This window comes from Lynx rufus, unplaced genomic scaffold, assembly GCF_022079265.1.
Source record: "Lynx rufus isolate CCGP_SWC_20201006 ecotype Redwood Valley unplaced genomic scaffold, mLynRuf1.p SCAF_3, whole genome shotgun sequence".
Lineage (NCBI taxonomy): Eukaryota > Metazoa > Chordata > Mammalia > Carnivora > Felidae > Lynx > Lynx rufus.
Window position 1 is genome coordinate 85,515,759 of NW_025814845.1, and position 23,611 is coordinate 85,539,369.

The 23,611-nt window shown below is 34.8% G+C and overlaps 1 protein-coding gene across 1 annotated transcript in view; it reads left to right on the forward strand.

Moving 5' to 3' along the window:
* Positions 1–23,611, forward strand: part of GSTCD (glutathione S-transferase C-terminal domain containing) — a 128,668-nt gene continuing 105,057 nt past the window's right edge. Inside the window, exons 1-4 of the mRNA XM_047092225.1 lie at positions 1–435; positions 1,303–1,758; positions 10,419–10,670; positions 15,704–15,797. Of these exons, the coding sequence (XP_046948181.1) occupies positions 19–435; positions 1,303–1,758; positions 10,419–10,670; positions 15,704–15,797 (1,219 nt within the window). The 5' untranslated portion in view covers positions 1–18. The remainder of the gene's footprint in view (positions 436–1,302; positions 1,759–10,418; positions 10,671–15,703; positions 15,798–23,611) is intronic.

The following is a 23,611-nucleotide window of genomic DNA, read 5'->3' on the forward strand; positions in this document are numbered from 1 at the left end:
ACCCAATGAAAGAGGAAAATGAAAGGCATTAAGAAAAGTCTTACAGAAGAATATCTGTACTTGGACTTTTCTCACCAAATGGAAGGATGCATCTTTCCTCTTCATACATCTGTAACTTTATTTTTGTTATCATACTGTGACTGCAAAATCTTCAAAGTTGGCTTAGTCCTCACAAAAGAAAGCACAGATATTTCACTAAAAAATGTAGTGCCCCAGGATGTTGAAATACAGATTATTTCAAAGCAAGAACTTCCAGCAATAGTCCAGAATTGCTGTTTACCTGCAGTAGTAGAAAAACCAGACAATTTCTGTAGAGCAGGACTTGCTGTTGTACTGAGACACATAATCCAGAAATCATATGAAGCTGACCCCTCAAAGAAGGAAATTTTGGAACTTCTGGGTTTTAAGAAGACTTGCTTGAAAGCCTGTGCTGAAGTAAGTATAATGCCCTTTCTGTTATTTAAAGCCATAAAACGATAACACATTCAGTCGAGCATTTATTTTAACTTTCTGTAGGAGGCTAAAATTGCGTTTATTTAAAAAACCTATAGTAAGCAAGGAAGTAAAGTAGCCCTTCATGTATGCCAATATTTCAGTGCAATGTTGAGAAATAAGAATTTAAGATTTAATTTGTGAGGTTTGGAGACATTATTTCTAGAGAATGACTTTTTAAAAAAATCTTTTGTTTTAATTACATTGAGAATTTTTATTTTTTGTTTTATTTTTTAATTTTTATTTATTTTTTATTTATTTTTTTAAATGTATGAAATTTATTGTCAAATTGGTTTCCGTACAACACCCAGTGCTCATCCCAAAAGATGCCCTCCTCAATACCCATCACCCACCCTCCTCTCCCTCCCACCCCCCCATCAGCCCTCAGTTTGTTTTCAGCTTTGAAGAGTCTCTTATGCTTCAGCTCTCTCCCACTCTAACCTCTCTCTTTTTTTTTTTTATATTGAGAATTTTTAAACGAAACTTTACACATGAATAGGAGCTCTAGTACCACTGCTTTGAAAATTGTGCTTTTTAGGGATGGATGGACTTTGAAGGCTTTGAGAAGGAAGGATTTATTCAGTAAGAGGATGCTCGAGGTGAGCATGTATTCCTAGGTATAGGAATGCATGACCATTGTTTAGTGTTGTCACTTTTGAAGAACTGTACTAGCATAAAAGCCTAGCCCAGGGATGGTTTAGCTCAAGGCTTAAATTGTCAAAACCAGTCTTATTTCCCAACAGAAAGTTTTCTTCAAGCTATGTTGACAGTAAAGAATCCTTTAATCTCTTGTTTTGTTTTGTCTTGCAGGTTAGTCAGTGGACCAGGCTATGCGAACTCACCATCCCTTTAGCTATTGAGAATTTTCTCAAAGAGTCTTCTGACCAGCACCCAACTATCCCTGCAGAAATACTGCAGCTGGAGAGAAAGCTCAGTGAGCCCGTTAGAGTGCATAATGATGACAAACTCCGTCGCCAGAAGCTGAAGCAACAGAAGGCTGCTGGGGTTGGGCCTGCCCATGCTAAGAGCAAGGTCCTTAGACAAGAAACATCTGAAGAGTTGGACTCTTCATCCAAGAGCCTGGAACTGCAAGTGGCATTCTCAAAGCTCGCAGTGTACGAAGAACCAGCTACTACCAACAGGGAGCCTTCTCACATCAGAAAAGCAAAAGTGTCTGACCTTCCGCCTCTGGAGCATGTGTTTGCAGAAGGCCTGTACTTCACTCTGGCAGATATCGTGCTCTTGCCCTGTATCCATCATTTTTTGGTAAGGGTTATCGAGAGTGTATATGTTACTGTAAGTTTCAGTCTATGAAATTGCCTAGGCTTGCTTTCCTATTCCATTTCTTACTATCATGCTCCTGGGTGAGTAATTAATATCTGTCTGCATCTTCTTATCTGTGAAATAGAGATAATACTACCTATCTAGTAGGATCAGTATGAGGAATAAGTGACAATTTGTGTGAAGTGTGAGCAGTGTTGGGCACATGGTGAGCTCTCATTAAGTGTTCGTAATTATTAGGACTTTTAATTTTGAGTTGCTAAAATTTAGCAGTCGTTATTATGATTAATTTCAAATTGCTCCTGTGATTCCCTTCAAATATTAGAAGTTCCAGTATTAAAACACTAAAAAATCTTGCCAGCTATATTTTAGAATTAAATAGCCACTTAAGACACTAATTACATTATGTTGGGTATTATTTTTTTTTTTTAATTTTTTTTTTCAACGTTTTTTTTTAATTTATTTTTGGGACAGAGAGAGACAGAGCATGAACGGGGGAGGGGCAGAGAGAGAGGGAGACACAGAATCGGAAGAGGCTCCAGGCTCCGAGCCATCAGCCCAGAGCCTGACGCGGGGCTCGAACTCACGGACCGCGAGATCGTGACCTGGCTGAAGTCGGACGCTTAACCGACTGCGCCACCCAGGCGCCCCATGTTGGGTATTATTAAATCAAAAATATTTTATCATTATGTCTGTGCTTCTCTGTTCCTTATAAGATTACAGAAGGTAGCTATTCAGCGTTGTGGGAGAATATAAATGGAAAATTTTCTTTCCTAGTATGAGTGTGTGTGTGTGTGTGTGTGTGTGTGTGTGTGTGTATTTTTCTCTCTGTGGAGGAAAAAAGAACAAGGTGAAAATAATATTAGAGTGAACATGGGAAGCTATAGCTCTCCTCAGCTTTCCACTTGGCTTTCAAGAGCTGCATTTTTCTTGCTTGGAAGTGTTTCACCCTTCCCCCTAAAAAGAATCAGATAATCAGATTTCGTTCTCATGTATCATCAAGACTTCAGGTATCTCTACTGACAAATGAGAAAAGATTTCTAATGAAAATCTATTTGGAGGTCAGTGCTCCGCCAGTAAGTTAGGTGGTATTAATTGGCATTTTCTTAAAGGTAAGATTAGAAACCAAAGTAACTTTAGATGTTGATTAACATTTTAAATGTCATATGTGTGCATACTATCCACAGAGCTCAGTGGGGAGAAAACATCAACTTTTTTTTTTCTAGTCATTAGACTAGATTTCTAGATTTCTAATTTAGATTTCTAAATTCTCTTGCTCCTGACCCTCCCCTTTATTAACAATGCCAGTCATTAGACCAGTCATTTGATACATATGATGAAATACTGTTGGTATTTGTGGCTTCTTGGTCCTCTCAGATAACTTTGTTTTTAATTTTGTAAGAATGGAATCAAAATGCCACATCATTCATTTATTCATTTGAGAAACTTATTGAAAGCCTACTGTATATATCAGGCACTGTTATAAGCACTGGAGATAGAGTGATGAACAAAACAGATAAAGTCCTGGACCTCATGGAGTTAATATTCTACTAGGGGAAGATGGAAATGAACAAGTAAACAAATTATACATATATATATATATATATATATATATATATATATACACACACACACACATACACATACATATACACACACATATATATACATACATATATAAATAAAATAATTAATGGTACAAAGAAAATAAAGTGATAGAGAAGATGAGTACCTGCTTTCAAACTCAACAAAACAAATATAAAGTTGGATTTACCTGTATGAAGCTGATTTTAGAGCATTGTCCAAACATCTAGTTTCAGCTAGTTTGTGTTTGATTTTAGTTTAATTTACATGCTATTTACCTAATTAGGATCAATTGATGCTGAAGTATTTTTAATTGAGAGGGATTTTTTTTCCGCCCTCTCCATTCAGGCAGGACATCTATTAACTACTACTGAGTACGTTTACCTAATACTACTGAAGAAGTCTGTTCTTAGTTTAAAATAGGGGAAAACTTGTATATTCAGCCTTTTTTTATTACCCATATTCTATGATTCCATTTTTCTCTTTTGGCATTTACATGTAAACTAATTCTCACAATATTTTCCTTTGTATTTTTCTTGGATCTGCGGTTTCTTTTAGGGTTTAATCTTTCTTTTCCAAAGCCTTGATATTATTTCTGTTTATGTTTATTTTGCTCCCTTAAGTCATCTTGGTTATGAAGCAGTTCAGGTAGTGACTATGATGCAGAACATTTATGCTTGCATTACCAAACATTGAGGTGATGGAGTGGCATTTCAAATGACAAAAATCACAATCAAGTTCATGGTCAGGAATGAAAGTTAAGTTACTAGGCTTGAATCAGAAACATAGAGCCGAACCTAGAGCAGGGATATTTAGCCAAAGGAATAAGGCCAACAATATAAAAGAGAAGCCAATTTTGCTAACTCAAGTTTTGGAATACCAGAGGTCAAAATTAGAAGAGCTTGGGAAAATACACTGTTCTATTGAACAGAATAAAGTCAAAGATGCAAACAGTAGTAAATAGAGTGGCCATCCTGCTCCAAGCTTTTCCTTCTCAGTGCATATTAGTTTGCAAAGCTAACCCAATAGCCCAGTGCTTCGTCATGGAAGGTGCCTGATAAAGCCCTCTCCAGAAAGTTTAGGAATTCATCTTGAAAGAAATAAATTAAAATGCACACCTCTTATGATTTCCCTTCTTTAAGTCATTTTCCAGCATCTTCTAGTAGTTAGGATAGCAACTGTATGGGAGGAATAGCAATGAATAGCAACACTGGGGCAAAATCCTGCTGTTCCCTGATAATAGAAAATTATATAGTTATTTTTAAGTTGCTACTGGTAAGCAAGTATACTTTGATAGGACTATCTAAAAGATTATTCTACTCCTGGGCACCTGGGTGGCTCATTTGTTAAGCATATGACTTCAGCTCAGGTCACAATCTAATGGTTTGTGAGTTCGAGTCTCACATCCAGTAAGCTTGTGTCCTGCATGGGGTGAGCATGAGCCCCGCTTTAGGTAAAACACGAGCCCCACTTCGGGTGAGCCCCTTTTCTCTCTCTCTCTTTCTTCCTCTGCCCTTAGATTCTCTTTCTCTTTCTGCCCCTCATTCACTTGCACTCACTCTCTCCCTCTCTCTCAAAAAAAATATTCTCCTTTAAGACAAAATTTGCCATTTCATAAAATATTTTCATAATTTGAACACGATTTAACCTTTTACATGTTAACTTCTAATGCTTTGAATTGAGTTTTTAAAAAGTATGACACGTATTGCTAATGTAAAATTATTGTAGAAATTGATTTTTAAGCAAAAGTACCTATATTAAATGTCTCTTTCACCATCCCCATTGACATAAAATTAGGAATAAAGTGGGAATCTTACTATCAGCCAGCATATTGCAAACAACATGGAGGCTGCTTATTTAGTGGTTAATGTGTATATTCTATATCCTCTCCCATGCATTAGGTCCTTAAGAGTTTTCAGGTTTTTTTTTTTTTTAATGTTTATTTGATTTTGAAAGAGAGAGAGGGAGGGAAGGGCAGAGAGAGAGGGAGACAAAGGATCTGAAGCAGGCTCTGTGCTGACAGCAGAGAGCTTGACACAGGGCTCGAACTCACGAGCTGTGAGATTATGACCTGAGCCAAAGTTGGACACTTAACCAAATGACCCACCCAGGCACCCCAACAGTTTTCAGTTTTAATAACCCACCAGTTCTAATCTATAAGTAAAAAAGACAGAATTGGGATTATATTTCCATTTAGACAGATCATTTACTGCTTACATTGCTCACCTAAACATTTATTTTCAAAAGAGTAAACATGGCCAAAGAATGATATAGAGTACAAAACATTTTATATAATAGGTGATTGGAAAGTGATGCAGTGGAAGAGATACTTTAGATAGATGTAACATCTTGCTTCTCTCCACAAGTTTTGCTCTCCTTTATTATAATTAACTACAAAGCCATTAGCGTTTCATTTTGTGCTCTTGGTAGCAGTAGTTTTTTATTTATTAGTTTAAGAATAAATGATCTTATTTTCTTGTCTTTAAGTAATTATGATATTTATAATGGTTTTGATCTTATCAGGCAGGTAACTTTTTAAATAATTTCTTAGGAACAAATATAATTTTCATCTCACACATTTTTCACTAGCCACTTCCTTAAATATATCTTCTTGAGTGTAATGAATGTGCTTCAGTACCTCCTGAGCTGTCTGGATATTAGCAGGGCAGCCTGGCATGTTGATTAAATGGGATAACTTGTCATGCAGAGTAAAACTTCTCAATTTCTTTTAAACATGAATTATTGTTACTTAGTCACAACTTATTTTCAAACGGAAGGAAAGATGCCGTATGCATCTAACAAATAACAATAAATCATTACCAAGGAGAGGAAAGGAAAGGTGAAGAAATGAGAACATTTCTTATGTGATTAATTTATCATGACTTAAGCTCAGTTCCCTTAGCACATAAGCTATTTCCAGGCAATTAAGAATTTTGATGAGAATTATAAACTGGCTCCCAGAGTGACATTTAGAAAGTATATTTCAAACTTTTTTTTGCTTTAATTCACAGTAAAAAATGCATTTTACAAGATGGGAAAACATACTTATATAAATATATATCTTCTATACATTAAATATACTTCTAAGTATTATATAAAGTAACCCATCTTACTACACGCTGCTTACTCTGATATTTTCTATTATATGTCATTTTTTTAAGTTTTATTTTTTTATTTTTTTCAATATATGAAATTTATCGTCAAATTGGTTTCCATACAACACCCAGTGCTCATCCCAAAAGGTGCCCTCCTCAATACCCATCACCCACCCTCCCCTCCCTCCCATCCCCCATCAACCCTCAGTTTGTTCTCAGTTTTTAAGAGTCTCTTATGCTTTGGCTCTCTCCCACTCTAACCTCTTTTTTTTTTTCCTTCCCCTCCCCCATGGGTTTCTGTTAAGTTTCTCAGGATCCACATAAGAGTGAAACCATATGGTATCTGTCTTTCTCCGTATGGCTTATTTCACTTAGCATCACACTCTCCAGTTCCATCCATGTTGCTACAAAGGGCCATATTTCATTCTTTCTCATTGCCACATAGTACTCCATTGTGTATATAAATCACAATTTCTTTATCCATTTATATATCATTTTAAAACTGTGCTGATGTTGCAAGTTACTCAAGGGTCATAAACAGCTGTTTGAAAAACACTAATTTAGGAAATTATTCTTTGAAGCTAATATGTAGTTTCTTGATCATTTATTCACTCAACAGAGTGACTATTATTTGCAAGGCAGTGTTTTAAGTCCTTGTTATATACAAAAAGACTTGGACATAAGCCCTGCCCTTATAATCAATTACTTGTGCTTATTTAAAGTCCAGTTAAAATAGACCAAAATGTATATGCATGTGAATTTTTTATTACTTTTCTGTCCTTTCTGGCTTCGGCTTTGGTACTGATTATTGCTAGATATATGTGTCAAGATTTTCTTGACTTGACCTTTTTATTTATCTATTTGTTCATAGTCACCAGTCATAATCTGTGACGTTATTACTGTTTCTATGGAAACAACATTCAGTGCCTCAAAAAGAAGCAAGAACATTCTATTTTTTAAAGAAATTGAAGTTTGGTTGTGATAGTAAGGAGAAAGCATCTGGCCAAAAGAAAACAAAAAGATAATTTAAATCAGGAGGAATGATTTCACATTTTCTAATTTAAATAAAAGCCTTACTTTAAGTGTTGTGTGATACAAATTGTCCTGTAAATGATGCTAGTTATCTTTTTACTTCTATATATTTATAATTGTAACTTTTATCTTTTTACTATTTTACTTTAGTGAAATTTCCTCCTTACTCCATCAAGTCTTTTGTAGAGAATATAGTCCTGACAGTGCGTCTTACATTATTATAAAGTAATATTCTTGAGTCTGTGTTACAGTTCATACATTTAGGGAAGAAGGATTCGCTTAAAAACAACAACAACAAAAAAACCAAACTTTAAATCACCATTAAAATAAGAGTACAGCCTCTCCATTTCTCTCATCTCCACACTTATCCAGTGAGTGCATAATTTCCACTGAGATTCCTCAAAATACACCAGTGATTATAAACTCTATATAGACATCAAGTTATAATCATTTAAAAGTATTACATAATAAACTTTGAAGAAGTCAACACTTCAACACATTTTCCATTGACCTTCCTCCATTGACCACTTAAACTAATTTTCATAAGTAAGTATATATTAAGTATCTCAGGTTTTTAACTAAGCAGTGTCCTTTTACTCTCTATATTCAGGGTGTTGAGAACTTATGAAATATGATGATGGTCTGGGACAGTGGAATGTGTTCTTGCCGGTGAATTATAGAGGAAGGGGTTTCTAAGTTTGAAGGAAGTTGATTAAGGAAAAGTTTTTAGAGGGGCATAAAAATATACTACCAATGAAAGATGATAGAAACTGGAATACAAGGTACAAAATTTTACAAGATGATTTTCAATTGTAGCATTTATAGACATTTCGAATGTTGTCATGTTATTTTTGATTCTCTTGGAATAATCCATTCACATTTTTTGTCCTTTTTCTGCTATGTATTGGTCTTTTCCATTACTTTTTTTTTTTTACTTATAGTATAGTCAGTATGTGAATATATTCTTAGTTTGTCTGTATATAATGTTTATTATTATTATTATTATTATTATTATTATTCAAGTAATTCACAAATACCTTTTGGGCCTCTTATTCTTTGTAAGACATTAGTCCTTTGTCAGTCTTATATCTTATCTAAATAGTATGTTTTGATTTTAAATATATCTTTAAAAAAATAGACTTTCTTTCTTAGGGTAGTTCTAGGTTCACAGTAAAATAAAGCAGAAAGTACAGAAAGTTTCCAATATTCTCTGTCCCCATACACACAGTCTCCTCTACTATCAAAATCCTGCACCAGAGTGGTACATTTATTAAAACTGATGAACCTACATTAAAACATTACTATAACCCAATCCATAGTTTATAATATAGGGTTCACTCTTTCGGTTGTACATTCTGTGGGTTTCGACAAATGTATGACATGCATCCATCATTATTGTATCACACAGAATAGTTTTACTGCCCTAAAAATCTATATTCCACGTATTCATCCTCTGTCCTAACCCCTGACCACCACTGATTCTTTTACTGTCTTCATAGTTTTACCTTTTCCAGAATGTCACATACTTCGAATTATATGGTATATAGCCATTCAGGTTGGCTTCTTTCACTTAGTAATATGCTTTTAGTGTTCATCTGTGTCTTTTCATGGCTTGATGAGTTCATTTCTTTTTAGTGCTGAATAATATTCTATTGTTTGGATGTACCACAGATTGTGTATCCATTCACCTACTGAAGAACATCTTGGTTGCTTCCAAGTTTTGGCTATAAACATCCAAGTGCAGGTTTTTACATGGACATAAGTCTTTAACTTATTTGGAGTGCAATTGCTGGATCATATGGTGAGTTGTTCAGCTTTGTAAGGAGTCGCCAAATTGCCTTTCTTAGTGGCTGTTCCATTTTGCATTCCCACCAGCAGCAAATGAGAGTTCCTGTTGCTCCCCATCCTTGCCATCATTTGCTTTTGTCAGGGTTTTGCCTCTTCCCCATTCTAGTAGGTGTGCAGTGGTGTCTCCTTGTTTTAATTTGCAATTCTTTAATGGTATAAATGATGTACATTTTTTCATGTACTTGTTTGCCATCTCTGTAACTTCTTTGCCATATATATAACTGCCAATTACATGACTCTCATACTTTCACCAGAGATATTTGAATGGCAAACAAGCACATGGTGCTCAACATCATCCAATCATAGGGAAATGCAAATTAAAATCACAATGAGATACTGCCGCACATCCACTAGAATAGTGAAAATAAAAAAGACTGACAATACCAATCATTGGCAAGATTTGGAGAAATTAGGACCTCCATGCATTGCTAGTGAGGATATAAAATGGCACAGCCATCAGGGAGAAGTGTTAGGCAGTTTCGTGGAAACTTAAGCCTAGTTTCCATATAACCTAGCAATGTGGCTCCTAGTATCTACTCCTAAGAAATGAAAAACATTCCCATACAAACACTGGTGCATGAGTTTGTATAACAACATTATTTATAATTACCAAAAACTGGAAACAATGCAATGTCTATCAACTGGTAAATGGATGAACAAAATATATTATTCCACACAATGACTACTACTTATAATAAGAAGAAACAAACTACTAGTAAATGCAACTGCATACATGAACCTCAAAAAATTAATGCTAAGTGAAAAAAGACATGTTTTCTGGTTCTACTTATATGAAATACTAGAAAAGGCAAATTATAGACATGGAAAGGAGATCAGTGGTCGCTTACAACTAACTGGGGAAGCAGAGATTGACTACAGGTGGTCATAATGGAAATTTCTGGTGTGATATAAGTGCTCTAATCCTGGATTGTGGTGATAGTTGCCCAACTGTATAAATTTACTAAAAACTCATTGTTTGAGCTGTATGCTTAAAATGTGCGAATTTTATGGTATGTAAAGTTACCTCAGTATGGCTGTTAAACACAAAAACTATAGAATAGTGTGTTTTGTTCTTTGTCTGCCTAGGCAATTATCTGCAAGAAACTTTCTGAAAAGCTGATAGAATTTCCACTGCTGGCTGCTTGGTACCAAAGGATTCAGGAAGTGCCCAGAGTAAAAACAGCAGCTTCTCAGTGTGGGATCCAATTTCTCCATTTACCAGAGTTGCTGACCACCTTGAAGGAACAAGATGCAAACTTAAGTGAGGTCCCAGGGGTAGAGGAGCAAAATGATGCTTCATTTTTAGGAGGACCAAGACCCACTATGACCAAGTTAATGGTACTTAAAATGTTTTCATTCACATTTTCTTTGAAAAATTCCATGTGATAATGTTGCTGAGCATTCTACCCCAGATTATAATCATTTATTGACATTACTTTTGTTTTAAATTTTATTTGTAGTTGTTTTACATCACCCTTGACCAGTTAATATTTCCATGTCTTTTGCATGTAAGTGAGGTATAGTAAATTGAAGATTTTTAATAGTATGTGTCTTTGGAGTAAGTCAGAATATATATTTTTTAAAAATATTTTTCTCAGGGTGCCTGGGTGGCTCAGTCAGTTGAGTGTCCGACTCCGGCTCAGGTCATGATCTCACAGTCTGGTCTGTGAGTTCGAGCCCCATTTCAGGCTCTGCTGACAGCTCAGAGCCTGGAGTCTGCTTCAGAGTCTATGTCTCCCTCTCTCTCTGCCCTTCCTCCTCTTGCACTCTGTCTCTTCTCAAAAATAAACATTAAAAAATATTTTTTTAATAAAAAAAGTATTTTTCTCGAAACTTGTTTTTTTTTATATTCAAGACATTGACCAAGGTCATATCACATCTGGTCAAATGTATTGTTTTAACCTGGTGTTTTTCTGTTGCAAGGTTTTGGCCTCAGTTTTTAAATTTTGACATGGTGGTTTGAAGTTAAAGAATATGAAAATGAATATATCAATTTACTTTCTAAGGTTTTGCCTACATTTAAGTTTTTAGTTCTTTGCATTTTGTTTTTACTTTTTACTTTAATGACTTTTTTAATGTTTATTTATGTATTTTGAGAGAGAGTGAGTGAGCACAAGTAGGGGAGGGGCAGGAGAGAGGGAGAGAGAGAGAAAGAGAATCCCTGGCAGGCTCTGCACTGTCAGCACAAAGCCCAACACGTGGCCCCATCTCACAGACTGGGAGATCATGGCCTGAGCTGAAATCAATCGCCAGGTGCTCAACTGACTGAGCCACCCAGGCACCCCTGTTTTAAAGCCTTTTGATAGAATAACACATATGATCTATATTTCTCTCTTTGAAGGAAAATTTGTTTCTAATAATATTAATTGTACAAGTTCTCCCCAATAGACTTTCTTTTCTCTGTCATTCTAAACAATTTACAAAAATGTTTTGCCTTTGACTTCAGCTATTTGAAGATTTATTTGAATAGAGGAAAAATCAGGAAGTAATTTGAGATGTTCATCTGAGTTGTACTGGAAAAATAGTCATTATATTTCCCCACTTGGGTTAGGAAGCATTTGAATTCTATCATTAATAGAGTTTGCTCAATTAGAAAAGAACAGGATTGTATTAGTGACCCCAGCCCCTTACCTTCTCAGTTTTGTTAGCTTCGTGATGAAACAATGAAATAAGATTATTTAGTTGATTTTAGAAGATATCAAGGCATGTCCAAAGTGTGGTGTGTCTTGATCAGATGGCTGTACCGTGTCGGGATCTCAGGTTCACCTCCTGAGTTTCTTTAAATGATCAGCAGGAGAGTAACTTGCTTTGTATTAAAATACTAATATTTAGGGCACCTGGGTGACTCAGTCGGTTAAGTGTCGGACTTCAGCTCAGGTCATGATCTCCAGTTCATGAGTTTGAGCCCCATATCAGGCTCAATATCAGCGTGGAGCCCAATTCACACCCTCTGTCTCCCTCTCTCTCTGCCCCTCCCCCACTTGCACTCTTCCTCTCTCTCTCAAAAATAAATAAACATTAAAAAAACATTAAAAAATTTTTTAATAAAATTAAGCAAATAAAATACAAATTTTTAAAGTTTCAACAAACCAAAAGTCTGCTTTTATTTGTTTTTTATTTTTTATTTTTTATTATTTATTTTTTTTGAGAGAGAGACAGAGACAGAGTGCGAGCAGGGAAGGTGCAGAGAAAGAGGGAGACACAGAATCCAAAGCAGTCTGCAGGCTCTGAGCCATCAGCATAGAGCAAACCAGAGGCTCCAACTCACAGACTGTGAGATCATGACCTGAGCTGAAGTCAGAAGCTCAATCGACTGAGCCACCCAGCCGCCCCCAAAAATCTGCTTGTAATTCATAGTTACACAGAGTCTTAAATGAAAAATTGGTGATTCAGATTTTTCTACCTATGCTTTTCTAGCAATAAAATGACATTAAACATTTGAGAAATTAGGGGAAACATTTGTATTTTATACATCTTAAAAATATTTAAACACTGAAAAATAAAGAACAAATTTAAATTCAGGAAAAGTTAACAAGCAATTGTAAAAATAAGCTGTCTTATAATAACATAAAAAATATAAAGGAATCCTGACTTTTTAATTTACAGAGAATGTGTTAGTTCAGGTCCCCTGAGCAGACTCCAAGATGGGGTTAAATGTGCAAGAGATTTACTGAGGGAAATCTGTGAGGTAAAGTGGGGAAGGAGACAGAGGAGGCTGGGAGAGCCTTCAGTCTGGGATGCAGGTTTGACCCTTGTACATGAGTCAGGAAAGGAAGGAAGACTGGGTTAGAGAAGTTTTAGAGTTTAGTGGAGGTCCCAAAACTTTGGGAATCCTTGAGCCCAAATCATCTGTCTGAGAGTTCCATGTTTCTCAGGAATAGGCCTAACATAGTATCTTAACCAGTCTCACTCATTGGCTTGGGAGCAGCCCATGGGAAGACTACTATAGACCAGGTAGTCTGGTCCTAGCTTTGTAACTAAGCTAACATTCTGATCTTCAGTATGTTATTTAACCTAAGGGCCTTAATTTCTCCATTTATAAATTAGGAGAGTGTAGTAGCTATTCTATAGGATTCTTTCTGATTTCAAATCTTATGGTTATATAAAAAATGATTGGGACATTACATCAACAATTTAAAAATGATGGCTGGGGGCTCAGTTGGTTGAGGTCTGACTCTTGATTTTGGCTCAGGTCATGATCCCAGGATCATGGGATCAAGTCCTGCATAAGACTCCTCACTGAGCGTGGAGCCTGCTTAAGATTCTTTCTCCCTCTCTCTCTCCCTCTCTCCCTCTCCCCGTCTCCCCTACTCTTGTGTTCTCTTTCTCTCTCTAAAGTAAAAATTACAAATTTAAAAAAGAAAGTCCAACCCTGAAAATAAGTTAAAATTTCTATTTTCATTTAATTCTAACTTGATAGTATGTATTAGATACAATAAATGCTCCTTTTTAGCAAGACATTGTATTTGCTACTTACTAATGAATTATTGACATACATTTTGAAAAATAGTAAATATTATATCAAAATAATATATGAATGTATTAATTTTATTTATATAGTAACTTTTAATTTTTGTGTAGTCACAGTATTTTGTGCCAGTTACATGAGGACAAATGAAATTGGTGCCAAGTGGTAGTATAAAATAGTGAAGTATTTCTTAGGAACACTCACATCTCACTTTTCCCTCTTCTTTTTTCTTTGGTGTACTCCTACCTACAAAATTTCCCTTATTCTCCAAAGGTTTTAAATTTATTTATTCTGTTAGTCCAAAAAATGTGTATGTTTAGTCATTGTTTTGAATGTGGGATATATGAAAAACAAATTGGACTGCCTTCATGGGCCTTATATTCTGATAAAGAAGGTAAATAAGGAAAAAACACAATTTAATGTGTGAACACATTAGGTAATGATAAGTGCTATAAAAAGATAATGTGGGGTAAGGGGGTGGAGGTTATGTGGGTTTGGGTCCTTTGTAGATGGAGTGGTCAGGAAGGCTTATCTGACAAGGTGAAGACGTTGAGCAAATAACCTGAATGAATTGAAGATTTGGAGGAAGTGTTCTAGGCAGAGGATCCAGCTACTGAACAGACCCTGAGCAAATCTATAGAGACAGAAGGTAGATTAGTAGTTACCTAGGTCAAGGAGCTGGGGGGCGGGGGGAGGGGGCAGGATAGAAAGTATCTACTAATAGATATGGAATTTCTTGTTGAGATGATGAAAAATTTCTAAAATTAGTATTGACTGTGAATATTATAAAAAGTATTGAATTGTATGTTATAAATGTAATGGTATATAAATGATATCTCATATAGTATTTTTGAAAAGACTCTAAGGTAAGGTTAAATTTGGTGAAATGAGGGATAACAAGTTCAGTATGGCTAGGCTAGAATAAGGGATAAAGAATAGAGGTAGATGATGTCAGAGAGATGTGTTTATTTTTCTGGGAGCAGATAAGTTCTCTAGGCCTCTAGATCTAAAGATATATCTCTACCTCAAATAAGAATCTTTGTACTATTTCCTTTGGGACCAGAATTCATCTGGTTTTCATAATGGAAAGTAATCTCATGAACTAATTGATTCAAACTAGTGATAGATTCTCAGAAATTTTTCTTTTGAATATAATATTTCTGAAGATAAAAATACCTGAACCATGGGTATCTATCCTGTGGGCCACATACCCAGAATGTGATTGCAAGGGGTCTGGGAGTCCGTATGTATGCCATGTAACTATCAGCAGATCAAATAAGTAAATGCATAACTTTTAACTTCCTCCTCAGGGGAAAGAGCCTGAGAAGTTTGTTGTATACTGGAAAGTGGTCCTCATTTTTGAAAATGTTGGGAACCATTTGGTTACAACAGAGGAATCTTTTTTTAGAGCATTATAAGCACTTGTAAAAGACTGGTATGGATGATGTTTTGGGGTATTACGTTGAAGTGGGTGCTTTTTGTCATGTAAATGTAACTCCTAGGTGGCAGCAACTTTCATATATGTGAAAACAGGTCTTGATGGACATATGCAGAATCAGTTTTTTATTATCTCTGTGTGGAACGTTTTTGATAAAATTTTTATCCTCAGGTAACTTTTCTTTTTGACACCTAATTTATTTCTAGGTAGCTTATTCTATGTAGTTTTAGGTAATAATTTAAAAATAGCATTTTTTTGTTATCTCAGTATAAAAAATAGGAAAGTGTGCTCTCAAAAAACAACATATCATATTTTTTATGTAACTAAATATTTTGAGGAACACTTAATGGTTGTTAATATTTATGTTTCTTCTTGTCAGTGTAGAAAATAGAAACTTGATCTTCTAAAACACAACAGAATTTTATTAATTCATTAATTCAGAAAGAGTCTATTTCCTATTTCTAGGAAAAAGGCATTGAAGTGATGTTTTCTCCCCACCCTTGCCCTACTTGGACCCTTGATTGGAATAGTCTTCCTGCAGCAGTGAGCCCAAAGGAAGGTGAGTTGTTTTTTCTTCTCTCCTTTAAGTTTTAATCATAATCTAGATGGTCTTTTCAGATCCATCTTCCAATTCTCTAATTTCCTTTTTGGTTTTGTCTAATATTTTGATTATACTATCCATTGAGTTTTCTTTTTTTTCTTCTAATTCTTTTTTTTAAGTACTTATTTTAGTTACAATTAGTTAACATACAGTATTATTCTAGTTTCAGGTTTGCAATATGGTAATTCAACGCTTCCTTCATCACCCTATGCTCATCAGGACAAGTGCACTCCTTAATCCCCATCATGTGTTTAACATATGCCCCCACTCCCCTCCCCTCTGGTAATCATCAGTTCTCTATAATTAAGAGTCTGTTTGGTTTTTTTTTTTTTTAATGTTTATTTATTTTGAGAGATTGAGAGAGAGAGAGTGTGTGTGTGTACAAGCAGGGGAGGGGCAGAGAGAGAGTGTCCCAAGCAAGCTCCATGCTATTGGCACAGAGCCCCATGTGGGCCTCAAACTCATGAACTGTGAGATCATGACCTGAGCCAAAATCAAGAGTCAAACACTTAACCACCTGAGCCACTCAGGCGCCCCAAGAGTTTGTTTCTTCTTTTGTCTCTCTCTCTCTTATTTTTTTTCCCTTTCCTTGTCTGTTTTGTTTCTTAAATTCCACATCTGAGTAAAGTTTTCATTTTATTTATATTATAAAAATTTCACATATATACATTGTTCAGATTCAACATTTCTAACATTTCCTACATTTGCTTTATCTATTCCTTTCTCTTTCTTTGCTGAAGTATTTTGAAGGAAATTCCAGGTAACATGCCCTACATACATCTAAGAAATACTGACATCTTAAATAATCACCATGTTCTTATCATACCTAATAAAAATTATCAAGAATTCCTTGATCCTTTCATAACCAGTCCATAATCATTTTCCCCTAATTGTTTAAAGTATTGTTGGAAAAAATATTTTTATAGTTAGGGTTTTAGTTAAATAATTATATTTTTCATTGCTAGAACTTATATTTGGGTTGTTATAAAAACTTTTTCTTGCTCGTGTTTTAATTTCCTCTTTTCATAATTTTTTAAGCATAGTTATTTTATATTCTGTATTTGTTATTTCTAATATTTGATGTCCATTTAGATCTAATTTTCTTTGTTTTTTTCTGTTGACTTCACTCCTGGTGTTTTATTTCCCTAATAGTTTTGTAATCTTATATTGTGAATTCATTTTGGGAAGTTAAATCTGTGGGAATCTTGTGGGGCCTGGGTTAAGAATAAATTTCCACACAAAGGGGGCACCTGGGTGGCTCAGTCAGTTAAGCTTCTGACTTCAGCTCAGGTAGTGATCCCATGGTTCATAGGTTCGAGCCCCACATCAGACTCTATGCTGACAGCTCAGCTTCGGATTCTGTGTCTCCTTCTCTCCCTGCCCCTCCCCTGCTTGAGTTCTGTCTGTCTGTCTGTCTGTCTGTCTCTCTCTCTGTCTCTCTCAAAAATAAACATTTAAAAATTTTTTTTCCACATTTCTTTGGAATTTCTTGCTGATGTCAGGCAACTCATGATACTAGAACTTAAGGCCAGTTAACATTAGTTTTTAAGCATGAGATTCCTTTAACCTTTTCATTTGGAGCTGAGGTTTAAACAGACAAGTTACCTTTTATCATCTCCCTTTGCTATTAAATACGATTTTTTTTAATGCACTTTTTCATAGGGAATGTAGCTTTTCAGGGTTTCTGCCTTCATGTAGTGATATTAGTTCCCACTTTCCACAATGTTAGGGATCCAGGACCACCCTCTCTTCTTTGTCTTGCTATTAAAGCTTAAATCTCTATTAGCAAATACCCCTCCCAGCAGCTGTAATGTCTGTTCAAGATTATTACACTGCTTTTTAGTTCCTTTCCTCCTTGTTAACGCCCTGTGTATTTCCCTTTATTCTCAGAAATCCATTTAGACAGGCAAAGGATGATTGTTGAGTTTTACATACCATTTTAGGTGTTTTTAGGTGAGAGAATTTTTTTATACCTCATTGTTCTATTTCTTTAATTGTCCACTTATGTTTTAGTTTTAGACTAAGCCAAATAGAACTTTTGATTTCCAAATGCTCTTTGAAATTGTTTGTCTGCCTTTTTCATATTCTTTTCTTCTGTGATGCTTCCTAAATATCGCCTATATCTCACTAATCAATTCTATTCTGTCAGTCAAGGAGATAAGTTAGGATTTTTCCAGGATAGAATAAGATTTTGTTGGGCATTAAGAACTCTGGCTCGAAGATGTTTTATAGAAATGAAGTTCATTTTTTGTTTTTTGTTAAATATCTGAAAAATAGTCACTAATGAATTTGTTAATGGTTTAGTTTTAAATATTTTCTGAAATTCTGAAAATTTTAAATGTTTGTTTTTATTGACCTTGGATTGTTTCATGTACTCTGGTTACAGTATAGATTTTGAACAGGCTAAAACTGTAGTAAATGAAAATCAGATTTTCACGAATATTTATATTTACTAAGAAATGAATACAGAGATTTCTAAGTGCCACATGCTTTGCTTTACCCATAATTAATTTACTATGAAGCCAAAATATTATTTTCAGTTATTAATTGAGCAATCAATTATACCTGCTACCAACTCAGAGATCTAGCATTAAGCATTCAAGTCTGGTTGTTTTACTGGTTGGAACTGCATATCTAACAGAGTTCATGGAATATATTACTCATTATATCCCTTTAATTGGATCACCTAGTTTTCATAAATATTATGACAAACAAGGAACTGTAACAGCAGAGCTACATGATTTATTTACATTTCATTCACTGTTTCTTAAAAGCTTTATATAGTTTGTGTTAAAGTAAGGCAGAAATGTTGCACTGTAGATTTTCTGTTTTCAGTTCTGGCAATTTCCATATTGCATGGTAATAGGATCATTGTGAAATGAAATTATTATATATATGGGTGTGGAGGTCACTGTGAAAGTGTTCTCATGATTTGTGGTCTGGTATTTTTAGAAGAGATTGAATTGTAATAAGATTTTATTAGTACTAGGTTCATTTGGATGTCACAAAGGCCGACTCCTTATGTGGAATCCGCTGAATTACATCAAGATTATGGTACATATTATAAGAATCATTCTCTTTACTAACAAAGGCTATATTAATAATTATATAGCCTATATAATAATTATATAGCCTATATAATAATTATATAGGCTATATAATTAATAATTATATAGCCTAATAATCATGATGGAGTCTAATTTGTTTCTTAAGCCTGTCTAATCTCCCAACCTCTGTTCTTACCCATTTCTCTCCCCACATCTTACATACCATTCCCTGAACTTTTCAGTTTCCCTTATATGACCTGTATCTATTGTCTCCATGCCTTCACTTTTGTTTTTCCTTCAGTCTTAAATATTCTTCTTCCCGCTTCGCATCCTATTGAAATTATACTTATTTTTTAAAGATCAACTCAAATGCTGCTTCCTCCATTAAGCCTTTTGCATGGGCTATGGAGTCAGCCTGAGTTTCATACCTGTACTTCTAACTAACTGGATAATCTATGGCCAGATTTTCAACTTCTCTGTGCTTCAATTGCCTCATCTGCAGAATGGGGATAAAATAGTATTTACCTTAATGAGATTGTTGGTACATTTAATGAATGAATATATAAAGCACTTAGTACAATATATTAGACAGAATTAGTCACTCCCTCTCAACATTCCTTAGTACTTTCTTATACTTCATTTTTGGTACATATAGTATGCTTCTCTTACACTCTATTTATATGCATGTTTTCCTTCTCTAATAGACTGTGAGCTCTTTGAATATAGGATGACTACTCAATATTTTTTTATTAATTTCAATTGAATTGAGACTACAGATCCCTTTTTGTTAACTTCCCAAATTCCTGCTTAAACCAGGCGACTTTGAATCCTTTTGTCTCATTGTCTCTTAAAGGGCTAAAATAATTGAGATTATTTAGTTTGAAGGAAAGAGAACTGAAGATTTAATTTATACCATCATTATTACCGTTGTCATTTCATTATAACTACTACTGCTATTATTATATTTTATGGACTGTTTGGAAATCAGTTGTAGATTACACTACTTTACTTCTAAAAACTTAACTATCTGCTTTAAGTACAAAGACATTTTCTTAGTCCTTTTCTCATAGCCATAGCACAATTATCGAAACAGGATATATAATTCAGTACATGCTATTATCTAATCCAAAGTCCAGTTGGTTGTAGTATGTGTAATTGATATGTCACTTTAAGCACCCAGGCACCCCATCAGTTTAGTTCCTTTAATGTGAAGTAGTTTCCTAGCCTTTCTTTATCTTTCAACATGGACTGTTTTGAAGAGTTCAGGCCAGTTTTTTTGTAGAACATTTCTCAAATTTGATTTGTCTAGTTTCCTCATGCTTAGATTCAGGTTCTGCATTTTGGCAGGAACACCACAGGAGTGAAGTGGTGGCCTTCTCAGTGCATCATAACAGAAAGCACATTACATCAGTGTGGGCCCAGCGATGGTAACTTTAATCACTCGGTTGAGGTGGTATCTTCCAGGTATCTCTACTGTCATGTTACCATTTTGCTCTATTGAATTAATAAGTAGTTTGTGGGGAGATGTTTGAGACTATATAATGTCTTGTTTTTAAAATTTCATTCACTAGTTTACGTTCATTTGATGCTTTTCCTGTGATAGTTACAAAATGGTGCTTTTTCAGCTTTATCATCCTTCTGTATGTATTAGTTGCCACCCAACTGTAAGAACATTTTCCCATCTATCATCTATGTATCTATTATCAGTATCAACTCAGGAATTCTTTTATTAAATAAGTTGTAACCCATCATGGTTGGTCTTTGGAGGGAGTTGGATCCAAGGTGGAGAAAGGAAGGACTAAATAACCTTTGCCCCTATCAGTGATTCTTAACCAGGTTCTTACCAACCCCAGGGGACATGGCAAATAGCATGACTTATTGTTGTTTTGACAGATGGTCAGGGATGCTTAAACTTCACCATTTCAAAGAATTGTCTCACCCTTATGCTACAGTATAAGTAGTGCTCTCCTTGGGGGAATCTAAAACATACAAGCTTGTTTTAGGGCCTCTAGGCAAGGTATATAGAAGCTTCATTGTCCTAAGCCATTGCTTTTCAAACTAGGACATCCATCAAAATCATTTAGAAGGCTTATTAAAACAGATTGCTGGCAACTAACCCTGAGTTTCTCATACAGTTCTCAGATGGGGCCCTATAATTTGCATTTCTAAGAAGTATCCAACTAATGCTGCTTCTGCTGCTCTGGGGCCCACACTGTGAAGTAATTACTATAGATAACTGAAATAGTACATGCATTAGCTGCTTTGATTTCAACTTTTGCCACCAAAATAAGATAAACAACGAGGTCAAAGCTGTCTAAGTTTTTTCTTTACAAACTAAAAAATTAATTTTCTGTTTTTAGCATGCATTACATCAAATATAAGAGTTGGTACAAACCTCTGAACTATTTGGTAGCTATGAAAAGTTCTACTTTAGGCCAGGTATACTAAAATTATACTAACAAATTTAAGTGAAAGTAGATGTATCTTATTATGTAGAAATAGCTGTCTCTTTTAAGAATTTTTTTCCCAAAATATTAATCTTAGATTTACACTAGATAAAATTAGCATATTTGTTTTCTTACTTTTACGATGTAAGAATATATTCCTCCCAACATTTATTGTTTATATTGAATAGCTTTAGATTAATAATAGCCATTACATTTTGAACTTCTTGGCATTTAACATACTAAAAGCACACCAAGAGAATGAGATCAAAGGTTTTTTTTTTTTTTTTCTATTTTCTGGGAAAAAATTTTCCTAACATAAATGTTTTTCATTTTTCTAAGTTATACTTAGCTGTGAAATCCAAAACCTGACCATATTTGCCTCAGAAGCCTACAAATTTGTAACTATTTTCTCTTCTTTCAAGGGTAAGGTTCTCAACAAGCATTTTGGTGCTTTACCAAAAGTAACACAACTTTTATTTAAAGTGCGATTTAATCTGAAACTAAAAGCCCCTAGAAGGTAGTATATATAAATATAGAAAGAATTTATATTAAGTAGTTTAAAATATAACAAGGTTGAAAAGAACAAGTTTGTTATTTGCTTAGTAGTACTCTTTTGATTAGTGCCAAACACTAATATATAGGTGTAGAGACTGAGATAGAAAGAGATAAATCACATATGTATAAGTTACATAGTATGTATATGAATGATTTAGAGCCGACCATGTGTTAAATTCATCTCCTTTTCTAGTATAAAGTTAGAGAAGTCAGCTAGAGTAATAAAGAAGTCATTGAAGTGGGAGAGAGGTGGGTAAAATTTTACTAGGCAAATTCTTCCAATTATAATAGCATTAGACATTCCTTTTATAAAAATGTTAGTCTTGGGGCACCTGGGTGGCTCCATTGGTTGAGTGTCTGACTCTTGATTTTGGCTCAGGTCATGTTCCCAGGGCCATAGGATCAAGCCTCATATCAGGCACTGTGCTGAGCATGGAATTTGCTAAAGATTCTCTCTCTCTCCCCACCTCAGCCCCTCTCCCATGCTCACACACTCTCTCTCCAAAAAAAGAAAGAAAGAAAGAAAAAGAACTCTTACGCATGACACCAAAAGCATGATCCATAAAATTTTTTTTTATAAATTGGACTTCATTAAAATTAAAAATGTTTGCTCTGCCAAAAACTCTGTTAAAAGCATAATAAAACAAACTGAAGACTGGAAGAAAATATTTGCAAACTGAAAAAATAAATCTGACACAGAACTTAGATATGGAATACATAAAGAACTCTCAAAACTTGACAGTAAAAAACAAACAAAAAATTCTTTTTTTAGGAAATTAGAAAATGGGCAAAAGAGATGAACAGACATTTTACCAAAGACGATCTATGCAGTTGGCATATATGCATATGAGCTATCATTATACACCTCTCAGAATGGCTAAAAAAAAAAAAAAAAAAAAAAAAAGTAACAGCACCAAATGTTGAGGAGGGTGTGGAGAAACTGAATCATTCATGCTTTGCCAGCTATGAATATAAAATGGTACAGCCCCTCTGGAAAATCATTTGTCGTTTTTTTTTTTTTTTTTTTTTTCTACAAAACTCAACAGTTACACTGTTGGGCATTTATCCCAAAGAAATGAAACCTTATATTCATGCAAAAACCTGCATATGAATATTCATAGCAACTTTATTCTTAATAACCCCAGACTGCAAACAATCCAAGTGTTCTTCAGTGGGTGAATGATTAAACAAATTCTGATGAGCCTATGTATAGAAGATCACTCTGCATTAGAAAGGACTGGACTATTGATACTTGGATGAATCTCAAGAATTCATTAGTTAATGAAAAAGTCCCCTCTCAAAAAGTTACCTATACTATGTGATTGAATTTATTAAACATTCTCAAAATGATAAAACCAGGGAGATGAAGAACAGATTAATGGTTGGTAGGGAACAGAGATTGGCACAGCACAGTGCTGCTTGTAAAGGGAGTTCCCTTGTGATAAGGTGGTTACATCAATCTATATATTGGATCACATTGCATAAAACTATGCATACATTCACAAATGAATGCATATAAAAGCTGAGCAATGTCTGTAGTTAACAGTATTACAACAGAACAGCTTCCTAGTTTTAATTTTTTTTTTTTTTACATTTATTCATTTTTGAGAGACAGAGCACAAGCAGGGGAGGGTCAGAGAGAGAGGGAGACACAGAATCTGAAGCAGGCTCCAGGCTCCAAGCTGTCAGCACAGAGCCTGAAGCTGGGCTGGAACTCACAAAC